General features: G+C 38.8%; 1 protein-coding gene across 1 annotated transcript in view; it reads left to right on the plus strand.

Moving 5' to 3' along the window:
• EVC2 (Ellis van Creveld syndrome 2) overlaps positions 1–20439 on the plus strand; it is a 55744-nt gene that overhangs the window by 17628 nt on the left and 17677 nt on the right. The window contains exons 8-13 of the mRNA XM_009077059.1: positions 797–948; positions 9244–9568; positions 11248–11487; positions 12964–13139; positions 15652–15811; positions 17069–17530. Coding sequence (XP_009075307.1) covers positions 797–948; positions 9244–9568; positions 11248–11487; positions 12964–13139; positions 15652–15811; positions 17069–17530 — 1515 coding nt within the window. The remainder of the gene's footprint in view (positions 1–796; positions 949–9243; positions 9569–11247; positions 11488–12963; positions 13140–15651; positions 15812–17068; positions 17531–20439) is intronic.

A 20439-nucleotide genomic window follows, 5' to 3' on the forward strand; every position in this document is an offset into this window, starting at 1 on the left:
GGGAGGGAGCTAGAGACCTCAGTCAGATTAATGTGCTGACTGATTGGAGCAGTCCTCTAGGAGATGTGCTCAGAGGTTTGAAGGCCTCCTCTACCCAGATGGTGGTGGATCTCTCATCCCTCTGGACTGACCAGAGTAGCTCACAAATCACTTGCAGCGTTACTTGCTGAGGCTGAAAATTACACAATCAATATTTTTTAATTTATTTTAGGTCTGAAAAATTAATCTCTTTAAATGAAAAGGATGTGACTACAGAAGAAACTGTGATAATACAGTAGTACAAAAAGGTCCAGATTGGGCATGGCATAAGATATTGATAATGGGGTTTATTTGTATAGTAATATTACTAGCCCTCAATCTCAGGGGAGTCTCTGAACTGAGTCTCTTCTCTCATGCATAGAATTAGTTTTTCATGTTGTTCGCCTCCTAATACTCTAATCTCATCATAAATAATTTGTATACCATAGCAATTTTTTTTAAATTTACCTGGAAAGTTTGTAGTGGAAGACAACCTTTTGACCACTTTCACAAGTGTTCTGTCTTCTCCATTCATTTCCTTACTTGTATTCCAGATCAGTTATATACTAAAAGGGATCAGCCTGAAATGAAGTAGTATATTTGATTTCAGTTACATATCTGAATTGCTCAACCTGTTTGTATGCTTTCCAGCTCTGCAGTTTGATGCTAAGTAGGAACCTTCTCACCCCAAGTTAACCTGCAATAAAATTACATCAGACACTCAGTATATTTTTATATATAATCTAAAGCTTGCTACTTTTTATTTATTTTGTTTTAGGAGATGCAGCATGAACTCAGCCAAAACCACAAAGCAGAGCATTCTCAGTTTAATTCAGGTGATCTCTTTAGTGAAGATATAATCATGAACGACCAAGTCATTGATATTCTGTTCTTCGAAGAACCTGGGAACATGCTCCAGGCTTTAGAAGAGTAAGAATTCACTGCTATTATATCATTTTTATTGCATTTATCAACAGCCAAACCTTTGAATATGTTTTGAGTATCTGCCCTTTATTGTTTTTTTATAGTGTCTGTTTATACATATGACTGCACTGCCTTCAATTTTGGAATGGTTTTAAACAATGTGTTTAAAACAAATGGTTTTAAACACATCTGTGGCAACTGAAAATCATCATATTTCATATTGCTTCACTTGTAGAAGTCACGACTCCATCTAGGCCTTAGACATACAAGTTTTCCAGTCCAAAATGAATGAGAGTTTTGCCTCTCTGTGGTTCACTAAGTAAAGGGAAACTTTGTGGTGTACAAGAAAATGCTGAAAGGTTTTATTCTACCATTCTGCTTCCCAAAGGGTGGCTTCTGTCCTAGGAAAGGGAGCTCCCCTGCTGGGTGCATCATTACTGTTCACCAGTGTATTTTGAAAACACCTGGAGCAAAGTCTGAGGAGTGACAGTTTGTAGTGCTGCCAGAAAGGTACCATGTACCTGCAATCAGTGGGACCACTTGGTAGAGAGAGCAACTCTCCTGAGACTGTTGGCAGGCGAGTCAGGACTGTTTGACAGAAACATGACACTGGTAAAGGCCATCTGTTCTTCATCTGAATTTGGTGAAAAGGTCTGATTTGACGAGGAATGGATGTTGTTTATTCAGTCTTACCATTAGCTCATGCTAAGTGAGGTTCAAGGCAGTTATTATGCAAATGTAAAATCTGTAGAAGCTGAAAAGTTACAGGACCATAGATTAGGTCGGTGGTTTTCTTAAAGGGTAACTAACAGCATTATTATTTCCTGCCTTTCCTGGATAATTGAGGTACTTACCTCTGTAAATTGCACATTGATCCTTGCTTTTATGACTCTGTAGCAATTCAGGTTTTGAGAAGGCTTATCCTGAAAATCATTATGTGAATATTAAGAAGAACAGGGTCAAACATTTTTTTAAACTTACTTTAGTAATAATTTATTTCAGGCACTGTTAATGTATAGCTAGTTTTAAAAAAATGCTAGACTATTTTCAGATACATTATGGATTAGAAAGATAGATACTCTTGCAAACCTTGATAGGTTTATTTTTATAACTGGATTATTTCTAAAGTAGGATTCATTTCTTAGTTTCAGTATATATCCAGAGGCTAAAGTTTTTTAATAATCTTAAGAGGTTAGTGCATACATCTCTTACTTCCTTTTCTTTCTTCACAGTTTCTATTTTCTTTACCTCTAAGCAAGTGAATAAAGTAGGTGCCTATTAGAAAACACTCACTAACCTTCTTCACCTTCTGAGTTATCTTTACCTTCTTTCAGGATGAGGATAGTAGATAGAGCACAAAGGTCTCCAGAGTTACAGTGCTTCCTGCTATGAAAGATGATAGAAAGGGCAATAGACATTACTGTGAGGGACTCAAATGAGCAGTGGGTGCTAACCTGCATTTGTAGTTCTGTGTTATGAATCTGTGATAAAATAGACAAGTGTGTAAACTCCTTTTTTTTTTCCATTAGAGAAGATCAAGTGCTTAATATGTGATAGCCTGTAAGACAGGGGAACTGAAAAAAGCAAGTCATTTGAAATGAATGAAAACATCTTTTTCCATGCTAAAAATGGGACTTCTATTTGATGTTGGCTAACTGTGAAGAAATTGTGTTGAGAATTATATGGGTCATTTCTGCTGTCCACCCAGAACAATTTACCTCATCCAGAAAAGAATCTCCTTTTGAGTTGTGCTGTTAGTGATACTTTATTCCATATCATTTTGAAAGAAGATTGGTATCTCCTACCATTTCTGTCATCCAGATACTCACCCTGCCTGAGCAGATCAGAAGAATCTGAGTAGATCACAGCAAAGTTGGATCTCCTCAGGCATCAATGCATAATGCATAGAGCCATAATATTTATTTATACTTTTATTAATATCCAAGCTGAAGTTGGTGCTTTTGAAATCAGTGTTAAAATACGTGATGACTTCACAGGAAGCAGGACTGGAGTCTTTTTTACACTCTTTTTGCATCATCATTTTTCAGTGAAATAACCTTTTTCTGAGCTCTGTTGCAACAACTGTATTGTAGGTAGCTGTGGCTTTAAAACTGGTATTCTGAAGGTTCTTATTTATCAGATCTTGTGTTTTCTGCAGTCAGTGCAGAGGTTCTCAGTCTCTTAAATGCAGGATTTTTAAAATGCTTTCTGAACGGATTAATGTAAGAATTTAAATATCTTTACTCTCTTTATATTACTGTGGATAGTTAAGCAAATTTGATAGTGAAATTGCTGCCAAATCTAGTGCTTAGACTTTTAGCAGGGTTTCCTGAGTCTTTTTATTTTCTGACTGATCTCTCAGCTCAATTTATCATCTCATTCAATTTGGGATGGGTTTTTAATTATTATTATTTTCATTATTATTTTACTGTATGTCATAGGAATCCTATTTCTGGTTTTGTCAGCATTCTGACTTCTTCTGGAAAGCTAAACTTAACCTGTGGCTCATCCATGTGAAAGCATCCTTAGATAATCTTCACGTACCTTTCTTAGCAATTTTATTTACTGACATGATGTCCTGTATTCTCTGTAGGCTCCTGTGTGTGGTCTGTGCTGAGTTTATGCTTGGCTGTGTGTCACAGGACTGATGGATGAACTCCCCCTCTACAGAGCTGGCTGCAGGCCAGTACAGCTCCTGGTGTAGCATCTTCAGACCTCTGCTAACAGGGCCTGGCTGCAGGCAGAGACCAGGGAAAGGCAACACATCCCACTCCAGCACAGGAGGGCTGAATAATTTGGGTTTGGGCAGTCAGTAGTTGTTGGTGGTCTTTGAGACCTAATGCAACTACTTCTGCTTCTACTTTAGCACAGTTTTGGTCTCCTGCAAAGGTTTGTACCTTGTCATGCTGCAGCTTGTGTAAATCACTGCCCTGAATTGTTTGCAGTCTCTGTTGTGACCAGACCCAGCAGGAGAGCATGGGAAGCAGAGGAAGGGAAAAAAAAAAAAAAGGGAGGGAGAGGCTGAAGAGAGGAAGGTCCACATTGACATAGTACTTTAAAAAAACAATAACAGCAAAACACAACAAACAAACTGATCCAAAAAAAAACCAGAAAAAATACTCCAAAACACAGCCCAACTTACTGGTACTGTATTACTGATCCCACAATAAATGGATGATTTGGGAGACAAACCACATCAGCAGCTGAAGATCTCTGATTATACTTGAATTGGCTTTCTTTGCTTACTGTTACTAAAACCAGCACTGCAGGTACTGGTTTCTGGCTGTGTGATTCTCCTTGTCTGACCCTTTCTCCATCTTCACTTCTGTGAAGTGTGAAAAGGCAAAACAGGCCATAACACTTGGGTTCTGTCCTTCTTTTTCCTTCCTCACCACCCTAAATGACATGTTCTTTGGGAGCATTGTGTATTATGAAGCGATGCTTTTGCAGAAACTGCTACCATGAGCTCCAGTCTCCTCTGGATCCTGTTGTAATATGTATGGTACTAATTGGCTACCACTGGCAGATGAGAGATGAGCCTTCTGAAAATAACAGGTTTTTCTGTTTAGTTGAGAAAATGTCACTAAAGGGGAATTTGTTTGATGTTTCTCTCCCTTTTAGACTTCAGAAAGTTGTGTCGCAGTAGTTTCTTATCTTTGTGAACTCAGAATTAGTTCTAGAAATGTGTTGGAAAGCCATTAGTTATTTTTAGGACTATTAAATTCAGAGCTATTAATTCTTCTGTTCAAAAATTCCCTCTGTGGGCTTGTAATTTGAATAATAAGACTTAAAGACACAAATACTTGGCAGTTAATGGGAGGCTTCCTTTTTTTCTGTGTGGTGTGTTGTGCTTAAACTTAACTATAGTTGCTTTCCTGACCCTAGCTGCTTTCTTGTATTCTTTTATTAGGTCCTTGGAGGGCATCTGTTGCTCAGGCACCTTGTCTCCTTCTCTGTGTTTGGCATCTGGGATTCTCCCCTTCCAAGTCTTCTCTGACAGATCTTTAAATCCTCTTCAAGTGAGTGAAAAGTCTACACTTGCTGTTTGCAGTTTCATTCTCTATGTGTCTGTTCACCTTTCCTTTCCCCACCCCTTTATGCCACCTACCCTCTGTACTGTCCTCATCCTTCCTCTGCATGCTTTGTCCAGCAGAAAGAAGCTTTGATTTTTTTCATCAATAGGTTGACATCAGCTACTTGTACTTCACTGGCTTTCATGTTTCTATGATGCTGAATATGCTCAGGAAGTGAGATGAGACTTTTTTAACATCAGTTGCCAGAAGAAGCAGAGCACAGAACACTTAAAGGAACTTATTAAATGTACCTTGGCTTCAGGAGACAGAGTATCAAACTAGCAATTTTTTTCTCTACATGGCACAAAACATTGCACATTTAACCTGTATGAATGTAAACATTGTTCTTCTGATGGACATAAATGAAACCAAATGAAAGCTTTTGGTTTATTACATGTACAGAATTCATGTGTTGAACAGACTGTTGGTGTTTAAGGCACCAAGACTTACTGATGCAGTGTGTTAGGGCTGCCCTCAACCTCTCTATTTGGAGTAAGAGCTTGAAGCAAAGTTTGTGGTGCTTGTGATGAGCTTGTCTCAGTTCTGATGGCTGTTGTGTGGAGATCACAGACCAGAAGCAGAGCACATCACATGGAAGGTAGATTTCAACTTTTTACAGATGCAGCCTTCAACTGCCACTGGAAAAAGCTAATGATCTGGCTGCTGTCTTCCAGGATGTGACCTGTGGCTTACTTTTTCTCCATACTGTTACCCTTGGATTGGTGGAACAGTTCATGTGCTTCTTGTCTTTTATTGCCACCTTCACAGACATGCTGTCAGGAAAATGAAGAGAGTTGCAGGTTACATACACCTGGGATCTTAGCAGCCTCATTACTCACTTGCTGACACACCAGTATCAGGTTAACTACCCTTATTGCTCCTCATATGGAGTTATTTGGGTGCTGTAGTTCTTGTGGTCAAGAAAAAGATGGGAATCTTGCTCAAAATGAAATCAAGTTGAGTCTGTAATGACTTGCAGTAAATAGGAAGAAATGTTGTTGGAAGACTGAGGGGAGAATAATGAGAAATGTTGTGATGGTGTTTGGTTTTGGCTTTCATTCTTGGGATCACTGCTGAAGAAGACTGGAAGAGTAACAATTGAGGTGTGTGAGGAATGGCTTAATTTTTTTTAATCCATGATAGGGAATAAATGATGTGTTATGGACTATCTGTCAATGTGGTAGAGCTGTGAAATGTTGCTTTCCAGAGAGAGATGAAGAATTTAGTCTTTCACATCTCAGTGAGAAAGATGGTGGTCCCAGCACCTACTAACCCTATCAGTTCATGCATGAAGAACATAAAAATAATTACAAAGGTACTTGTTGTTCCAGCAAACAAAGAGCGTTGGAAGTTGAAACTAATCAAATTCAAGTTGAGGATGAGGTGACCATTCTTAGATCTTAGAGGAATTATCAAGTGAAACAATTAATTAAAGTGTTGTTTAGTTCTCTGTTAGGGGATGCTGGAAAACCAGGATGAGGTGTTTCTCACAGAAGACAGATACACATCGATTAAATCAGAGCTGCTGAGCTTAAAGTAGGAAGTAGAACAGAAAAATCAATCTGGTGGCTAATAATGAATTGGTGAATCTCTGAAGGCAAACCTCCTATTACCACCTGGCAGTCATTAGGGAAATGTTACAGCATAAGGCTCCCATTTTCTGGATCCTTGTTTTTATTTAAATGCATTTTCACAACACTGAAATGCTTATTTTTCAAGTTGTCATAAATAAACAGCTTAGCAGTAGCCAGCTGTGTCAGCAAAAGTCCAAGGACTATAAACAAAATGATTTAAAATGCACATCTGTGCTGTCTCTTTGAAGTAGTTGCTGTGTTGTTTCACCATCCTGTTGCCTTGATCCTGCCATCACCTGTCTTCCGTGGCTGCCCCACTGTCCTGAAGTGAGAAAAAGCTTTAAGAAAAGTATTGCTAGCAGGTCAAGGGAGGTGATCCTGCCTCTACTCAGCCCATGTGAGGCCACGCCTGAGTACTGTGTCCAGTTCCGGTTCCTCAGTACAAGAGGGACATGGAGCTCCTAGAGCTGGAGGGCAGTGAAAATGATTAAGGGACTGGAGCACCTCACTTAGGAGGAAGCACTGAGGGAGTTCGGCCTGTTCAGTCTTGAGAAGAGATGACTGAGAAGGGACCTCATTAATGTATCTTAAGAGGGGTTGCCAAGAAGATAGAGCCAGGCTCTTCTCAGTGGTGCAAACCAATAAAATGAGAGGTAATAGGCAGAAATGTATGCACAAGATGTTCCACCTGAATATGAGGAAGTACTTCTTTACTGTGCAAGTCACTGAGCACTGGGACAGATTGCCCAGAGACGTTGTGGATTCTCCCTTACCGGAGATATTCAAGAATCACCTGGATGCAATCCTGAGCCATGTGCTCTAGGATGGCTCTGCTTGAGCAGGAAGGTTGGACTAGATGATCCATTGTGGTCCCTTCCAACCTGAACGTTTCTGTGATTCCATGAGTAGGACTCCCACAAGCAGAGGGAGCAGATCAACACCCTGGGGCACTTGACCATGAATGTAGGTGAACATCACCCAAGAAGGCTGTTGGGTGTTGTCCTTCAATTTCCATCTGTACACAGCGCAGGGAAGCTGGATGGTCATGTTGTCTTGGGGACATTATAGCACATACAAGCTCTTACAGGATCTTCAGATTCCTGTGAGGAATGTTTCAGGCATGAGATGTTTTAACTGCAGGAATTCCTGTATGGAAGGAAGAGGGGATGAACTGAAGGAGGTTTTGTAGCTGCAGCCAGCCAAGCCTGCAGCAGATCACCAAGATGAGTATGGCCATCAGTAGTGTGTTTTTGTGGTTTTGAGAGACTGCAACAGAAAAATCTGAGATAGATTATCATAGTTTAAGCTAATGTCTCTGAAATAATTCAAGTATTTGAGTCATTGTAAGAAAACAACTTAATTCCATCCCATTGATTTCTAGATGGGGAAAATACATCTCTTGTGTTATCTGAGAGGCATGATAATAATATGTCACTGATTTAGCATAAGAAAAGGAGAGTTTGACAAAAAGGTGGAGTGTTTCCAGATTTGCATGCTTTGATACGTATCATTCTGAATGTAGTATCATTCTACTCTCTTGATGATCTTCCCAAGATCTTTGCTATGGATTTGACGTTTATTCTACAATCTGTGGAAAAATTAAGCCAAAACTTTAGCCCAGGTGAAAAAACGAATGGATTTGAGTTCCTAAAACTGTGTTTTGTTGGTCATGAGGAAATTTGTGTGTACGTAATCTACACACAGAAGCATACAGTGCTGTGTGTTCATGTAATTTGACACGTGGGGGCAAGACTTATCTAAATTTCTAATGTTAAATTGAGTTCAGAATAGGCAAAGGTATAGAATTTGGAGAAGCTACGAGGTATATGAAATTAGAATAATTATAATTGCAATTTAATTAACTCTAGAGATAAATGAGAATGTATTCATATGCAACATGACATTTAATGCATTTAGTAATCCCTTCTATTTCCATCTGGTTTTAATCTCTTTTCTAGAACTCTGTTAATGTTCATGAGAGACAGAGGTCAGCTATTTTAATTTATTTCTATCAGCACATAATCAAAACTGTCCCTTCTTCCCTGCAAAGAAGGGAGTACACCAGCACAGAACATAAAAAGTGGTATATCAATCTAGATGGGTCAGTGATTTTAGAATTGTTTCACAAAGTCAGTGAAATTTGTAGTCTCTTCAGATACCCACTTCATCTGCTCCCCGACAGAGATATTGGATTTTGGGTTTGGAAGTGGGGAGAGGGCATTTCTATTGGCTTTTGTATGAGATAATATTTTGAGTTTTATTTTTAAAAACAGCTTTGTCTTTTTCTGTCTGAAATGGCAACGCGAGGATGGACGTATTTCATTAAAGCTGCTGTAGTATAAGTTGACTCACCCTGCTTTTTAATGAATGATTGCTATCATGGTTATTAACTTATATGCCATGATAGAATGAATCATAGAATGTTAAGGGGTTGGAATGGACCTAAGAGATCATCTAGTCCCAACCCACTGCCCTAGGCAGGGACAACATCCACCAGAACAGTTGCTTAAGGCTCATCCAGCCTGGTGTGATACTCCTGCACTTGTCTGACTGCCATTTCAGTACCCAGTATGGAATGCCTCTAGACATCCTCATTTTCTGATAGAAATTCCCTATCATCTGCCATTTTAACAGTCCTGATTACCTTTCTACAGCTTGGAGGTTGCCAGCCTGACACGGGCAGATGTTGATCTGGAGACATATCGAACACAGATATGTAAGGAAGTGATTGCTATGATGCTGAAGAACATGGTCTTAAGTCACACTCTCTTTCCTCATGTGGAGAAGAGGATAAGTTCAATTTTCAAAAAGAGGTTTCTTGTCATGGAGAAGGAGATTCAAGAGGAGTATGAGAGGAAGATGGTAGCTTTAACAGCTGAATGTGATCTGGAAACAAGGAAGGAAATGGAGACTCACTGCCAAAAAGCAAGAGCTGCAAATGAAGAGGCTGAGGAATTAATGAAGAAGATTAATGAAAAGGTAAATCTGGTATAAAATCAAGATGTTTTGCATGATATGTAGTTTTATGTAGATGATTTCTCTTTTAGGCTAGAATGGCTGAGTTGTCTTCTTTGAAAAGTTAAGACAAAGATCTGCAATTTAAATGTGTTCAAAAATTCTGATGTCGTAATTAGGGTAGTTATTATTAAGAAATTGTGTTTTATTCACCAGGAAATTAATTTATCTCAAGAGAATCTGTGTCACCTAAAAACAAAGAATCGTCATTACCCTCTGGGGTTTTTTATAGTCACTTAAACTATTGCAAAGTGGTGTATTTTTATTTATTGTATTTTACTGCAGCAGTTTCTGAGTTTGCCAGTCAGGCACTCTCTAAAGTATTTTGCACATTCAGAGCTGAACAAACTCCTTGCATCATAAACCTTACAGTTTAGGTAAAAAGTTTCCAATATTTATGTTCTTATTTTGAAGAAAATGAGAAAATAAACACAATCAAAGGCTGATTTCCCTCCAAACTGAGTGAAGGCAAGCAGAACCATCTGTATTTTAGGCAGATTAGGGAGTGGACTTCTCTTGGAAAGAGACACTGGATAGTAGATAAGAGATTTAAGGCAGAGTATGATTCTTTTCAAGTTTAGAACAAAAGCTTAGTGCTTATGTGTGTCACTTGAATTCAAAGATCTCTCTCTGAATGGGTAAGTTTCGTTACCCAGGATTTCATAGCTAGTCACTAGCTGGATATGGAACCTGGGTCACCAGTCCAGCTCTCCATGGAAAAAAATTTGCTCCAGTCTTCCATGTCTTTGTGAAAAGCAGCTGGATCAATAACCTCTTCCTCTGCTCAGCCAAAACACAGAATTTATACTTTGTGCCTCTTTTATTAATTATTTGCTGCCTGCAGTGTGTCCCTTGGGACTGAGCACTGAGCTGCAGAGGACAGTTCTCCTCGGATAATTGGTGTGAAATTCAGAAGACCAATGTAGTGACTGTTAGATAGCTCTGCTGGCATAAGGAGCATTTTTTGCTCTGTGGGGTGAGTGTGTTTTGATTCTGTAATGACTTTGTGCCATCTGAGATTAAGACTATGAATATGTAAGTCTTACTAGAGAACTATGAGAAAGGATTTCTTGCAGAGAAGCTTTTAAATTAATTGCCATTTAATTCTAGTCCATTGTTGTAACTCTAAAATTATGTTCCTGGATTAATTTGTAGAAACTGATAGTTAAAGTAGGTCACCAATAATAAGAACTTTTAGAGAGATTTGTAGTAGAACAGGGTTTTTTCCCTAATTTGTATTGTTTTTAAAATTATGCTTGTTGTGCTTTATATGAGTCTATTCAATTCTGATAGGATTTCAGGATTAATGAAACCTAAGAAATTAATTTCGTATATATATAGGCTTTGTGTCAAATTTTGTGATGGTTTATTATCATTTATCTTAAATATGTATTCTAAAAAGACTTCATTATGCCTTGAAAGTGGTATCTGGATTAAAGACTGACAGATATACAGCCCTGTCATTCCAATCAGGTGAGAACTATGAGACGTGTTCACTGATTTAATATTAGTCTTCATTCAAAACTGAAATGACAGTAATCACAGTGTGCAGAAAATATACATGAGCTAGTAGCACTGGTGCTTGAAAATATGTTCAATACTGAAAATCCCTTCAGATACAAATATTTCTCTCTTCTCTGCAGCCTGCTGTGGAATACAGGAGTCTTCTGGATAGACTTCACAGACTGGAGCAGGAGCACCTGAAGAGATTTCTTCTGGTAAAGCAGGAGGAATATTTTGCAAAGGCTCATAGACAGCTGGCTGTTATCCAGAGAAAGGAGCTCCACAGTATCTTTTTTACACAGATAGCAAACTGTGCTTTAAAGGGAGAACTGAAGTTGGAAGCAGCTAAAACATTAGTGGAAGGTTACTCTAAAATACAGGTAATGGGATGATAACTCCATTCCTAATCTAATGACAGAATACAAACCTACCGTAACTTTTGAGAAATGTTTCAGGATAAATATTATCACTTTTATAACTAATTTTCTTAGGAGGTATTTTTAAAATTATAGTGCCAATATTAGGCACATCTAAACATGTACACAAGTGTATATGGAGGCATATGCACATTTTCAAACCCCTCAAGGCATCAAGTGCTGTTACATACTTCAGAAAATGTACTGAGTCCCCAGTCCAAATATGCAGATTATTGAAATTGTGGTGTGTCTGAAGCACTATGGTTTTGTACTTTGAGGGGTTGAGTTATGTGGTCCAGGGGTGCTGATGTTCAGGACTTTGGTTTTGTTTTCAGTAAGCCTCTTGCAGCAGAATAGCTTGAAATGTTTCCTCAAGGGTTTGTGGATTTATGTTTTTTTTACTCTATTTATGTTGAAAGTTAGTGTTCTAGATTCCAAAAATTCTGGGAATTGTTCTTCTGGACGCTTCTTAAGGCAGAATATGATTGTTGTGGTCCTAGAGGTTCAGGGCCTGGAGGTTAAAAAGCAACATCTGGAAAGCAGGTGTCAAAACATGTAAGGCCCAATCCTAAAACCTGATGCATGATTTAGTACACAGAGGCTACACATGGGCCACTATCAGAGGTAGGTGCAGCAAGTAATTGTGCAAAAGATAGCTTAGCAGCCAGCTCAGAGAGGTAGAGCAAGTGAAAAATAGTTTTGACAATGTTTTGGCTGCTCAGTCATGGATCATGTAACTATCAGACTTTGGCTTGGCTATTTGATGCTGGTAGAATGTCTGCTACAGACCACTGTGTGCCTGCCTCTGATCTCTGCCAGACCCACTGGTAGGTATCTCAACTCCTCCTGTTCCCTCTGTTAGGAGGAACTTCTAAGCCAGCCTGTGTGCAACAGGCTTTGCTTTCCCCATGCTGCACTGGACATAGGTGGAAGAGTTATTTTTGGCTTTGAAATCAACCCTCTATGTAATCATTGTAAAGGAAAAAAGAAAGGAGGACACATGCCACTTACTGCTGTTACTGATCACTTGCTGTGTTCAGGTCCCAATTCAAGAAGACCTTTCAGCCTGTGGATAGCTGTTAGCAGGAACAGTTCTACTAAGACTAGTAGGGTTGTATGTGTATTGAGTTTGGGAGTACTCAAATCAAGCAGCCTTTGACTCAGGGCTCTCAGGAGGTGCACTAAATATTCAGGAGAGTACACACAATACTGAGGTATTCAGGCCCAAAGCTCAGCACACGATTTGTTTTGGTTTGTTAAAATATCAGTAATCATTTAACATGACCATTAGAGTTATTTGATAGAAGCTTTTTTTTTTTTTTTTGGCTTGCAAGAATTTTTAACAATGTTAATGAAGAAATCTAGTCTGATACTCAGAGGTGCTAACCAAAATTGGCATTACATCTAATGAAATATATTTATTCACATTCTTTCCTGTAGGGTGACATTGAAGAGCTAATGGATTTTTTGCAAGCTAGCAAGAAGTATCATCTGAATAGAAGATTTTCTTACAGAAAGTATCTTATTAGTAAGATACAGTTAAGGGATTCTCAAGTCTCTGCTCTTATAAATGCAGCAGCAGCCCAGATACCAAGTCTCATTAATAAGATGGAAAGGTAAATATCTCAATTATTTTCTTGTTCACCAGAATTTTGTGTGCTGTGTGGTTCCAGCACATCTATCTTCTCCTATTGCAGAGCCTTCTCACTGCTCTGGACAGGGATTTTAATTGGATGCAGCAAGCTTGGGTTTATTTCCTCAGTACAAGAGGGAATGAAGATGTTAAAAATAATATCTTGGTTATTATCTTTCCTCACCATAATAAATCTACCTTTTATTCACTTACCTTTTGCCTTGGGTTTGATCAAAAAGTAGGGGCAAGACTTAAGAGTTACCAAATATGGGCTAAAATTTAGTGCTGTTGGTGTTTTTTTGACATAATACTGAATTTTAACGTAGATTAGTTTCAAGACAAAAATTACTTGGCCAAGAACGATGCATGGGGGATTGCTTTCAAAATACTGAGAGGTATTTTAATCTTCTTTGCAGAAGATTAAAGAAATGCAATAGATAGAAAAGCTCTGCAAAAGGAGGCTCTGTCTGGTTGACAAAACTGTGTGATAAAGAATATCTGGATTTCTATCCAGCACAGTCATTATATAGGGGATGATGTTTTGTGGCTAGCTCAGATATGTGTGGATGCTTGAGCAGTAGATGGAGAGGTGTGAATTGTGGAATCTGACCACCATAGTCACACTGCAGTGGCTGCACACAAGCTAATGCATTAATCTTCTGCTTTATTTATTTTTGCTTTTATTTTGAGGATTTTAGTTGGAATTAAGTTGTCAGATTATCAACAAATCCTGATTAACCAAAATGGGACTCTCCTTTCTCAGGGAGGCCTAGCTAACTGCATTTAGTTGCTACTGTAGTTTATGAATTGGGCCAGGTATCATGCTGGAATGGGACCTTAGAACCCCAGGATTCATCCGAATCCTGGCTCTGTGTGTAATGTCCATGTCTTTGGAAAAATGGGGATTGGATAGGTAAACTACAAGTATTTGACTAACATCCAGGTTCAGGTCAGGAATTGGTGCTTTCAACTAAAAGTTTCATGTTGACCTTTCCAACACCACATTTTGGAAGTCCACTGTGTTTAATAAAAATTATGACTCACAAATGTCCAACAGCCTGGTCTGAATTATGATGTTGTCTTATTCTTCTGTTGAATGAGAAAGATTTGGGGAATTCCTAGTGAATAGCAAGTCGTCTCTGAAATTCTGTTTGAGTTTGTGGAGAGGGAGTTTTTTCTAACTGTTGCAGGCACCGTTGGAATCTTGTTTTCTCTTTGATATTAAGTACTTGTCGTGGTTTAACCTCAGCCAGCAGCCAAGAACCACGCAACTGCTCACTCACTCCTCCACCAAGGGGATGGGGGAGAAAATCAGAAGGGTAAAAGCTAGAAAAACTCATGAGTTGAGATAAAGACAGTTTAATAGAGAAAGCTAAAGCTGCACACATAAGCAGAGCAAGACAAAGAATGAATTCACTGCTTCCCACAGGCAGGAGGTGTTTATCCATCTCCAGGACAGCAGGGACCATCACGTGTAATGGTTTCTTGGGAAGACAGACACCATCACACCAGATGTCCCTCCCTTCCTTCTTCTTCCTCCCACTCTATATATTGAGCATGATGTCATATGGTATGGAATATCCCTTTGGTCAGTTGGGATCACCTGTCCCAGCTGTCTCTCCTCCCAATCTCCCATGCACCCCCAGCTCCCTCACCAGTGTGGCAGGATGGGGAGCAGCAAAGGCCTTGGCTCTGTGTGAGCTCTGCTCAGCAACAACAAAATCATCTCTGCATTATCAACCCTGTGCTCTGCACAAATACTAAACATACCCCCACACTAGCCACTGTGAAGAAAGTTAACTCCACTTCAGCCCAAACCAGCACAATACTTTAGCAACTGGAGGTAGACTATAGTCTTGAACTTCCATTTGAAAGTACTGTGGTCTTAAGATTGACAATTTACTCTTTCAGATTATTGTATTTTGCTATTATTTTGAAATTTTTGTAATTGTTCTGATGTAAATGTAATAGAAAATCTGAATATCAATGCGTTTGTTGATATGATTGCTTTGTGTATTTAAAATATCTTATTATTGTTTTTGCTTGATTAGGTTACATACTTTAAAGAGAAAATTACTTCTAATGAGGCAAAGGAGTTATAAGCGACATCTAAAATTGCATTCCAGAAGCATTAAATGAAAACCATAAATATTTAGAATAATATATAAGGTTTAAAATGTCTCATTTGAATATTGCTTACACTGCTAACTGATATGAAATTGGGTTTGCACTTGCCTTCCCTTCCTTTCTTCTTCCTGTTCCATCTTCATACGCCTTCACTCTACCTTCACAAACTGCCTCACAATTCTACACTCATCTCTTGAGATTGTCCAGTTATCCACTTGCTTGTTTGATCCTCCCAGGTACCACTGCTAAAGAAACAGACATCATTCTGTTTGTCTACTTTGTTGAGCCGTATTATGGTACTAATTGCCTCACATATCCTTTTGCTCTTAAGAATTTAGGCTAACAGGCTACAAATACTGTTGTTACAGAGCAGGTCATCTCCCTGAAAGTCATTTGGGAATGCTGCTGGACCGCGCTGAGGCTGAAATTAATTTTGTTAAACAGAAATTTGATCAGGATTTGAAACAAGAAAAGCAAAAGCTTCACCAGAAACTCATTACCAAGCGAAGGCAGGAAATGCTGCAAAAGGTAATTATTTTCAGTGTATTTATTTTCATAGGGCTTATCATGAATTAAAAATGGAATTAATTGAAAAATTAAATGTAGTTTTTACAACAGGGGTCAACACTGCCAGGAGTATGGATGAAAATAAGTGTCCATTGGCTTTAGCCAATACATTACCATGTATTAATTAATTAGTAGCTGTTCTTCTAGAAAAACCTGCAAGAATGTAGCTTAACTTCAGCTTAGCTGGAGAAACTTCTGAAGCCCCCTTAGTCTAACCTGTCCAAGGGGGCCATGGCAAGCCTCTGTAACATGCAGACAAAAGCCAGCTGAGGTTCTGGAGTTGGTGAGGGAGATGACTCAGATGTCAGTCGTCCTTTTCTACAGGTTTCCTGGCTAGGTGTGACCTGAATGACTTCTACAGCACTGTTAAAATTCAGCTACAAAACAAAACTGTTTTAAGAGATGCTTTGCCTCTGGTTGCTTGTGCTGGGACTCATATCACCTCACCTCAGCCGTGTAAAAATCAAAGCTAACTCCAAGAGCTACAAGTCATCTCATAATGCAAGATGAGTTGCAGGTGATATGAAAGGGGGTTGTTGTTCAAAAGTATATTTCAAAGTTGTGCACAGTTATCTTTCTCTGCCTAAAAGATGTAGAAAAAACTATCTTGGTTTAAGTGACATTATTTACATGACCAAAGTCAGGTGAGATTGATTTTACCTTTTGCAGGATATGTGTTTCAGTGGTTTATGCTCTTTAGCAGAGACAGCAGGTATGATGATGAAGACATTATTTGTTGTGTTTATTCTGAGTACAGATAGCTTTGGTTTAGCTTTCCAGTGAAATTGCTTCATGTTGCAAGACTGGGAGAGGAAATGTTAAAAAAACCTTTTTTTTTTTTCAGTTTTCCTTCCTTGCTCTTTGATCCAGATTCACTTCTGGAATACTGACAGATCACTAAAGTTCGGCTAGTTGGGGTTGTGTCAAACTACAGGATCATGCATTTGTTTAGGTGTTAGCCTCTCTATCTAACAACAGTCTAAGTTATCACAGGCCTCTGTTAGCTCTTGTATTTAACAATGGTCTGGATTATCACAGGCCTGTGAGATGCACACAAAGCCATCATGTTGAGGGCTAGATAAACCTCTGGACACTCAAAATCACAGAAAAGCAAAAGTAGGAAATTTCCCATTGCTATGGTATGCATAGTTAAAGAGCTAGAATTTGAGATGTTCCTTCTCTTAACCTTGTTCCTCCTTTTGGCAAATGAATCAGCAGAAAGAGCATCAGAAGGAGCAGCTTTCACTTGGGGATCCCTTCAAAACTACTAAGGAGATCACTCACTACCTGAGCCACTGGAAAAATCTTCTGAGTGATCACACTGTTGAATTTGAAGAGCTTACTGAAAAGCTTGACAATGAGGCCAGTGAAGAGCTGAAAGAGCTTCTCTTTAGCCTAACAGAGAAAGCCATTGAAGACCTTAAACGTGTTCAGTGTGGAGTGTTTGTGCAAGAACTGGTCAAGCTCAATGTGCCAAAGTTGTTCCTGCTAGAAGCTGTGGAGGAGCATAAAAAAGAGATGGTTGTCAAACATGAACAGCTTGAAAGGGAAGAGCATGACAAGAGCATGGCTGCTGAAGAGCTGCTTCAGCTCACCAGGCAGAAGCTAAGCCAAGAACTGGAAACAAACATTTTGGAACAAAAGAAATTAAGGAGCTGGGAGCAATCAGTATTCACGCAAGTATCTCTCTGCCCTCTTTCCTTAGTTACTATTGCAAATAGAAGAGAACTAGGAGCTTTCACACCTGTCCAGGTATAATTCCTGATGATCAGTTCTCTGTTGGGCACTTGGGAATTGGTGGCTTGGCCCTTGCAGCACCAATGGGTGAGAGCTGCAGGGGAAATTTCAGGAAATAGCAACTTTGAAACTAAAAACGTGGAGCGGTATTTTTATACTTCCATTCATTGCATGGGAGGTTTCACTTGCACATCTTTCATTATTATTCTCAGTCTGTTCTTAGAGGTCCCACACTTTGGAAATGACAGTTAGTATATCAGGCCTAATCAGCCCCATGTCCAATTTCAATATACTCCTTCTAGCCACAAGTCAAGCCTTATTCACCTGGTTTATTTTGAGCTTTGTCACAGTTTTCACGTATTCCAGAAGTGCACAGTGCAGTAGCCTATCTCTCCAGCTCATGGGCTCTGTGCATCAAACTTGGCTGCTCTGCCCTGTTGATGGAATGCCTCAGGCACCAAACCCTGAGCCAGAGAGGCATCATGGCACAGGAGTGTTGGAGAAAGGTTTTCTGACCCTGAGAAATGTTATGGCCATTGCTACCTGCTGCAGTGTGACCCTGGGGAGGTGAGAAGGCAGGTGGTGGCCTTGCCACTGTTGGGAGACCTTGCACAGGGAGAGACCATGGCTGCAACCAAGAGTGGTCAGAGTGGGGAGCAAGGTCAGCACTGTTTGTTAGCATTTCTTCTTAGATTTCAAGTACATTTCTAACCAGTTGTTAGATTGCTTGAATAATTACAGTAGCACATTTCCTATTTAATAACAGACACTGTTAGAGGCATGGAAATGTGTAAAAATAAAATTGCAGCTTTAGGGGAAGCAGCTGGAACAAGCAAACCTCTAGTCGGCTGTGTACCCCTGAAGTAAATATAGTGGGCATAAGAGATTGAACAGGGAGAGAGGAAAAAGAAGAAAGAAAGAAAAAACAGCAGTAGTAAAAGTTTCTCCTTCATACCTCTTCTTTAAAGCAAAGCTAGATTTGCATGGGCAATTTTGCCCGGACAGCATCTTTATAAGTTTCCTTGCCACAGAGTGTAAAACTGTATAGCAGGAATATAAAAATAAGCTCTACCCATTACATTTGCTTTATTAAAGAAAAAAAATTTCATTTGTGTTTTGGTGCTCATTTCAAGGCCTTTGTATTTCACTCAGCATTTTAAATACTTTCCTCTAAACAATTTATATGCATTTTCTAGCTTGTTTTATTATCTCTTGCTTACATTGCCGAGAGCAAGTAATGTAATGTAAGTAGGGAAGTAGATTGTATGACCCAGCAGGACTTTCCTGTTTCTAACTTAGACTTTCGTGATAATTGTGTCCCAACCTGCAATCTGCCTGTTTTGTTTGTTAGATGCTGTCTTTATTTGAAGCAACAGCAAGCTGTTTGGGTTTTTTTTTTTTTTCAGTAAAATATGGTAAATATATAAAAAAAATGCAGCAACAACTGTCCTTACAAAAAGCAAAAGCCCCTAAAAACCTGTCACTGTCTTTCTGTTGAGTCCATTGTCTGTCAGTTATGGTATTTTGGTGGCAGATTCCAGCTCTCCTGTTTATGTTCTCATCTGCTATCTAGTTTTCACAAAGAATTATTTTGAATGATAGCTTTTCATTTTTGTTGCTTATCAAAGAGACCATGAGTTAGTCCAAAATATTTATGATCATTAAAGTCCTTTTAAAGCATAGACATGACAAAACTGCTGTAATTTCTTTTATATCTCTGTCAATATATCTGTATATGTGGATGTAGAGCATGTATGTTTTTTGTGAGTCTAAGACAACATGAGAAATGGTTCACTATACTGTAAATGGTTGTATGGAGTCATCTCGTCTTTAAGTAATTTTTGAAGGGAAAAGCTTCATGTATTAAAAATGTTTTAATTAAGGATTTAACTACTTTGTTGAATCAATAAACAGAAATAAGGATTTCTAAAATCAAATATTTTAGTGGAATGATGAGGTAGTACAGGCCTGTGATACATTGAATAAAAGCATCAGTACTAATGGAACATACAGTATATTATATTTTTCAATGAAAACTGCTTTTTAAAAAACAGTCTGTTCATGCTTTAAATACATACCATTTTTTTTAAGGTAGGGGAAATTTCCAAACAAACAAAATTATCCTATTTTTTGTGAAACATTCTTAAAGAAACATTTTCAGTCACAAGGTAAGCAGATGAATGTAGTCTAAGGTTAGTCCCAACTGAGCATACTTTATTTTTAAGTCAATTTCAGCTTAACCTGCTGATCAGTTCCCTAAACTTCTGTGTTGAGAACCTCCCTTCTACAAAGTGGGAACTTAGAGTGATTCAAATTACTGCTAAAATCCATTCTGTGTTGTTCAGACTGCAAAGAGCTTTTTAACAAATAACAGCTGAAACCCCTGTGACATGGTGATGGGAGGAATGACATATGACTTGGTAATAAATGGAGACTTTTTCATTTTATTTTTTCCCTGCTCAGTACCTGTGACTGCTAAGTGCTGGAAAACAGCACAGGGAGGCTTTATGGGAAGCTTTTATCTTGATTTCAGCTGAAGTTCAGGGATTGTATTGTCTGAAGAGGTGGAAGAATTCTGTGCATGGGAAATGTGCTAAAAATATTAATTTATATTTTAAATATTCAAAAACTGTATTCCCTTGAAAATGAAGTTTTACAGTCCAGGAAGTTCTGTATGTAGGATTTAAAGTATCCTCAAGGATATTTTGAGCATCATAGAGTATAAGGGTTTAAATGGACCTTACAAATCATCTAGTCCCAACCCCCTGCCCTGGGCAGGGACACCTCCCACCAGAGCAGGTTGCTCAAGGCTCATCCAGCCTGGCTGTGAACACTGCTAGGGTTGGGGCAGC

This window comes from Acanthisitta chloris, unplaced genomic scaffold (genome assembly GCF_000695815.1).
Source record: "Acanthisitta chloris isolate BGI_N310 unplaced genomic scaffold, ASM69581v1 scaffold9126, whole genome shotgun sequence".
Classification (NCBI taxonomy): Eukaryota; Metazoa; Chordata; class Aves; order Passeriformes; family Acanthisittidae; genus Acanthisitta; species Acanthisitta chloris.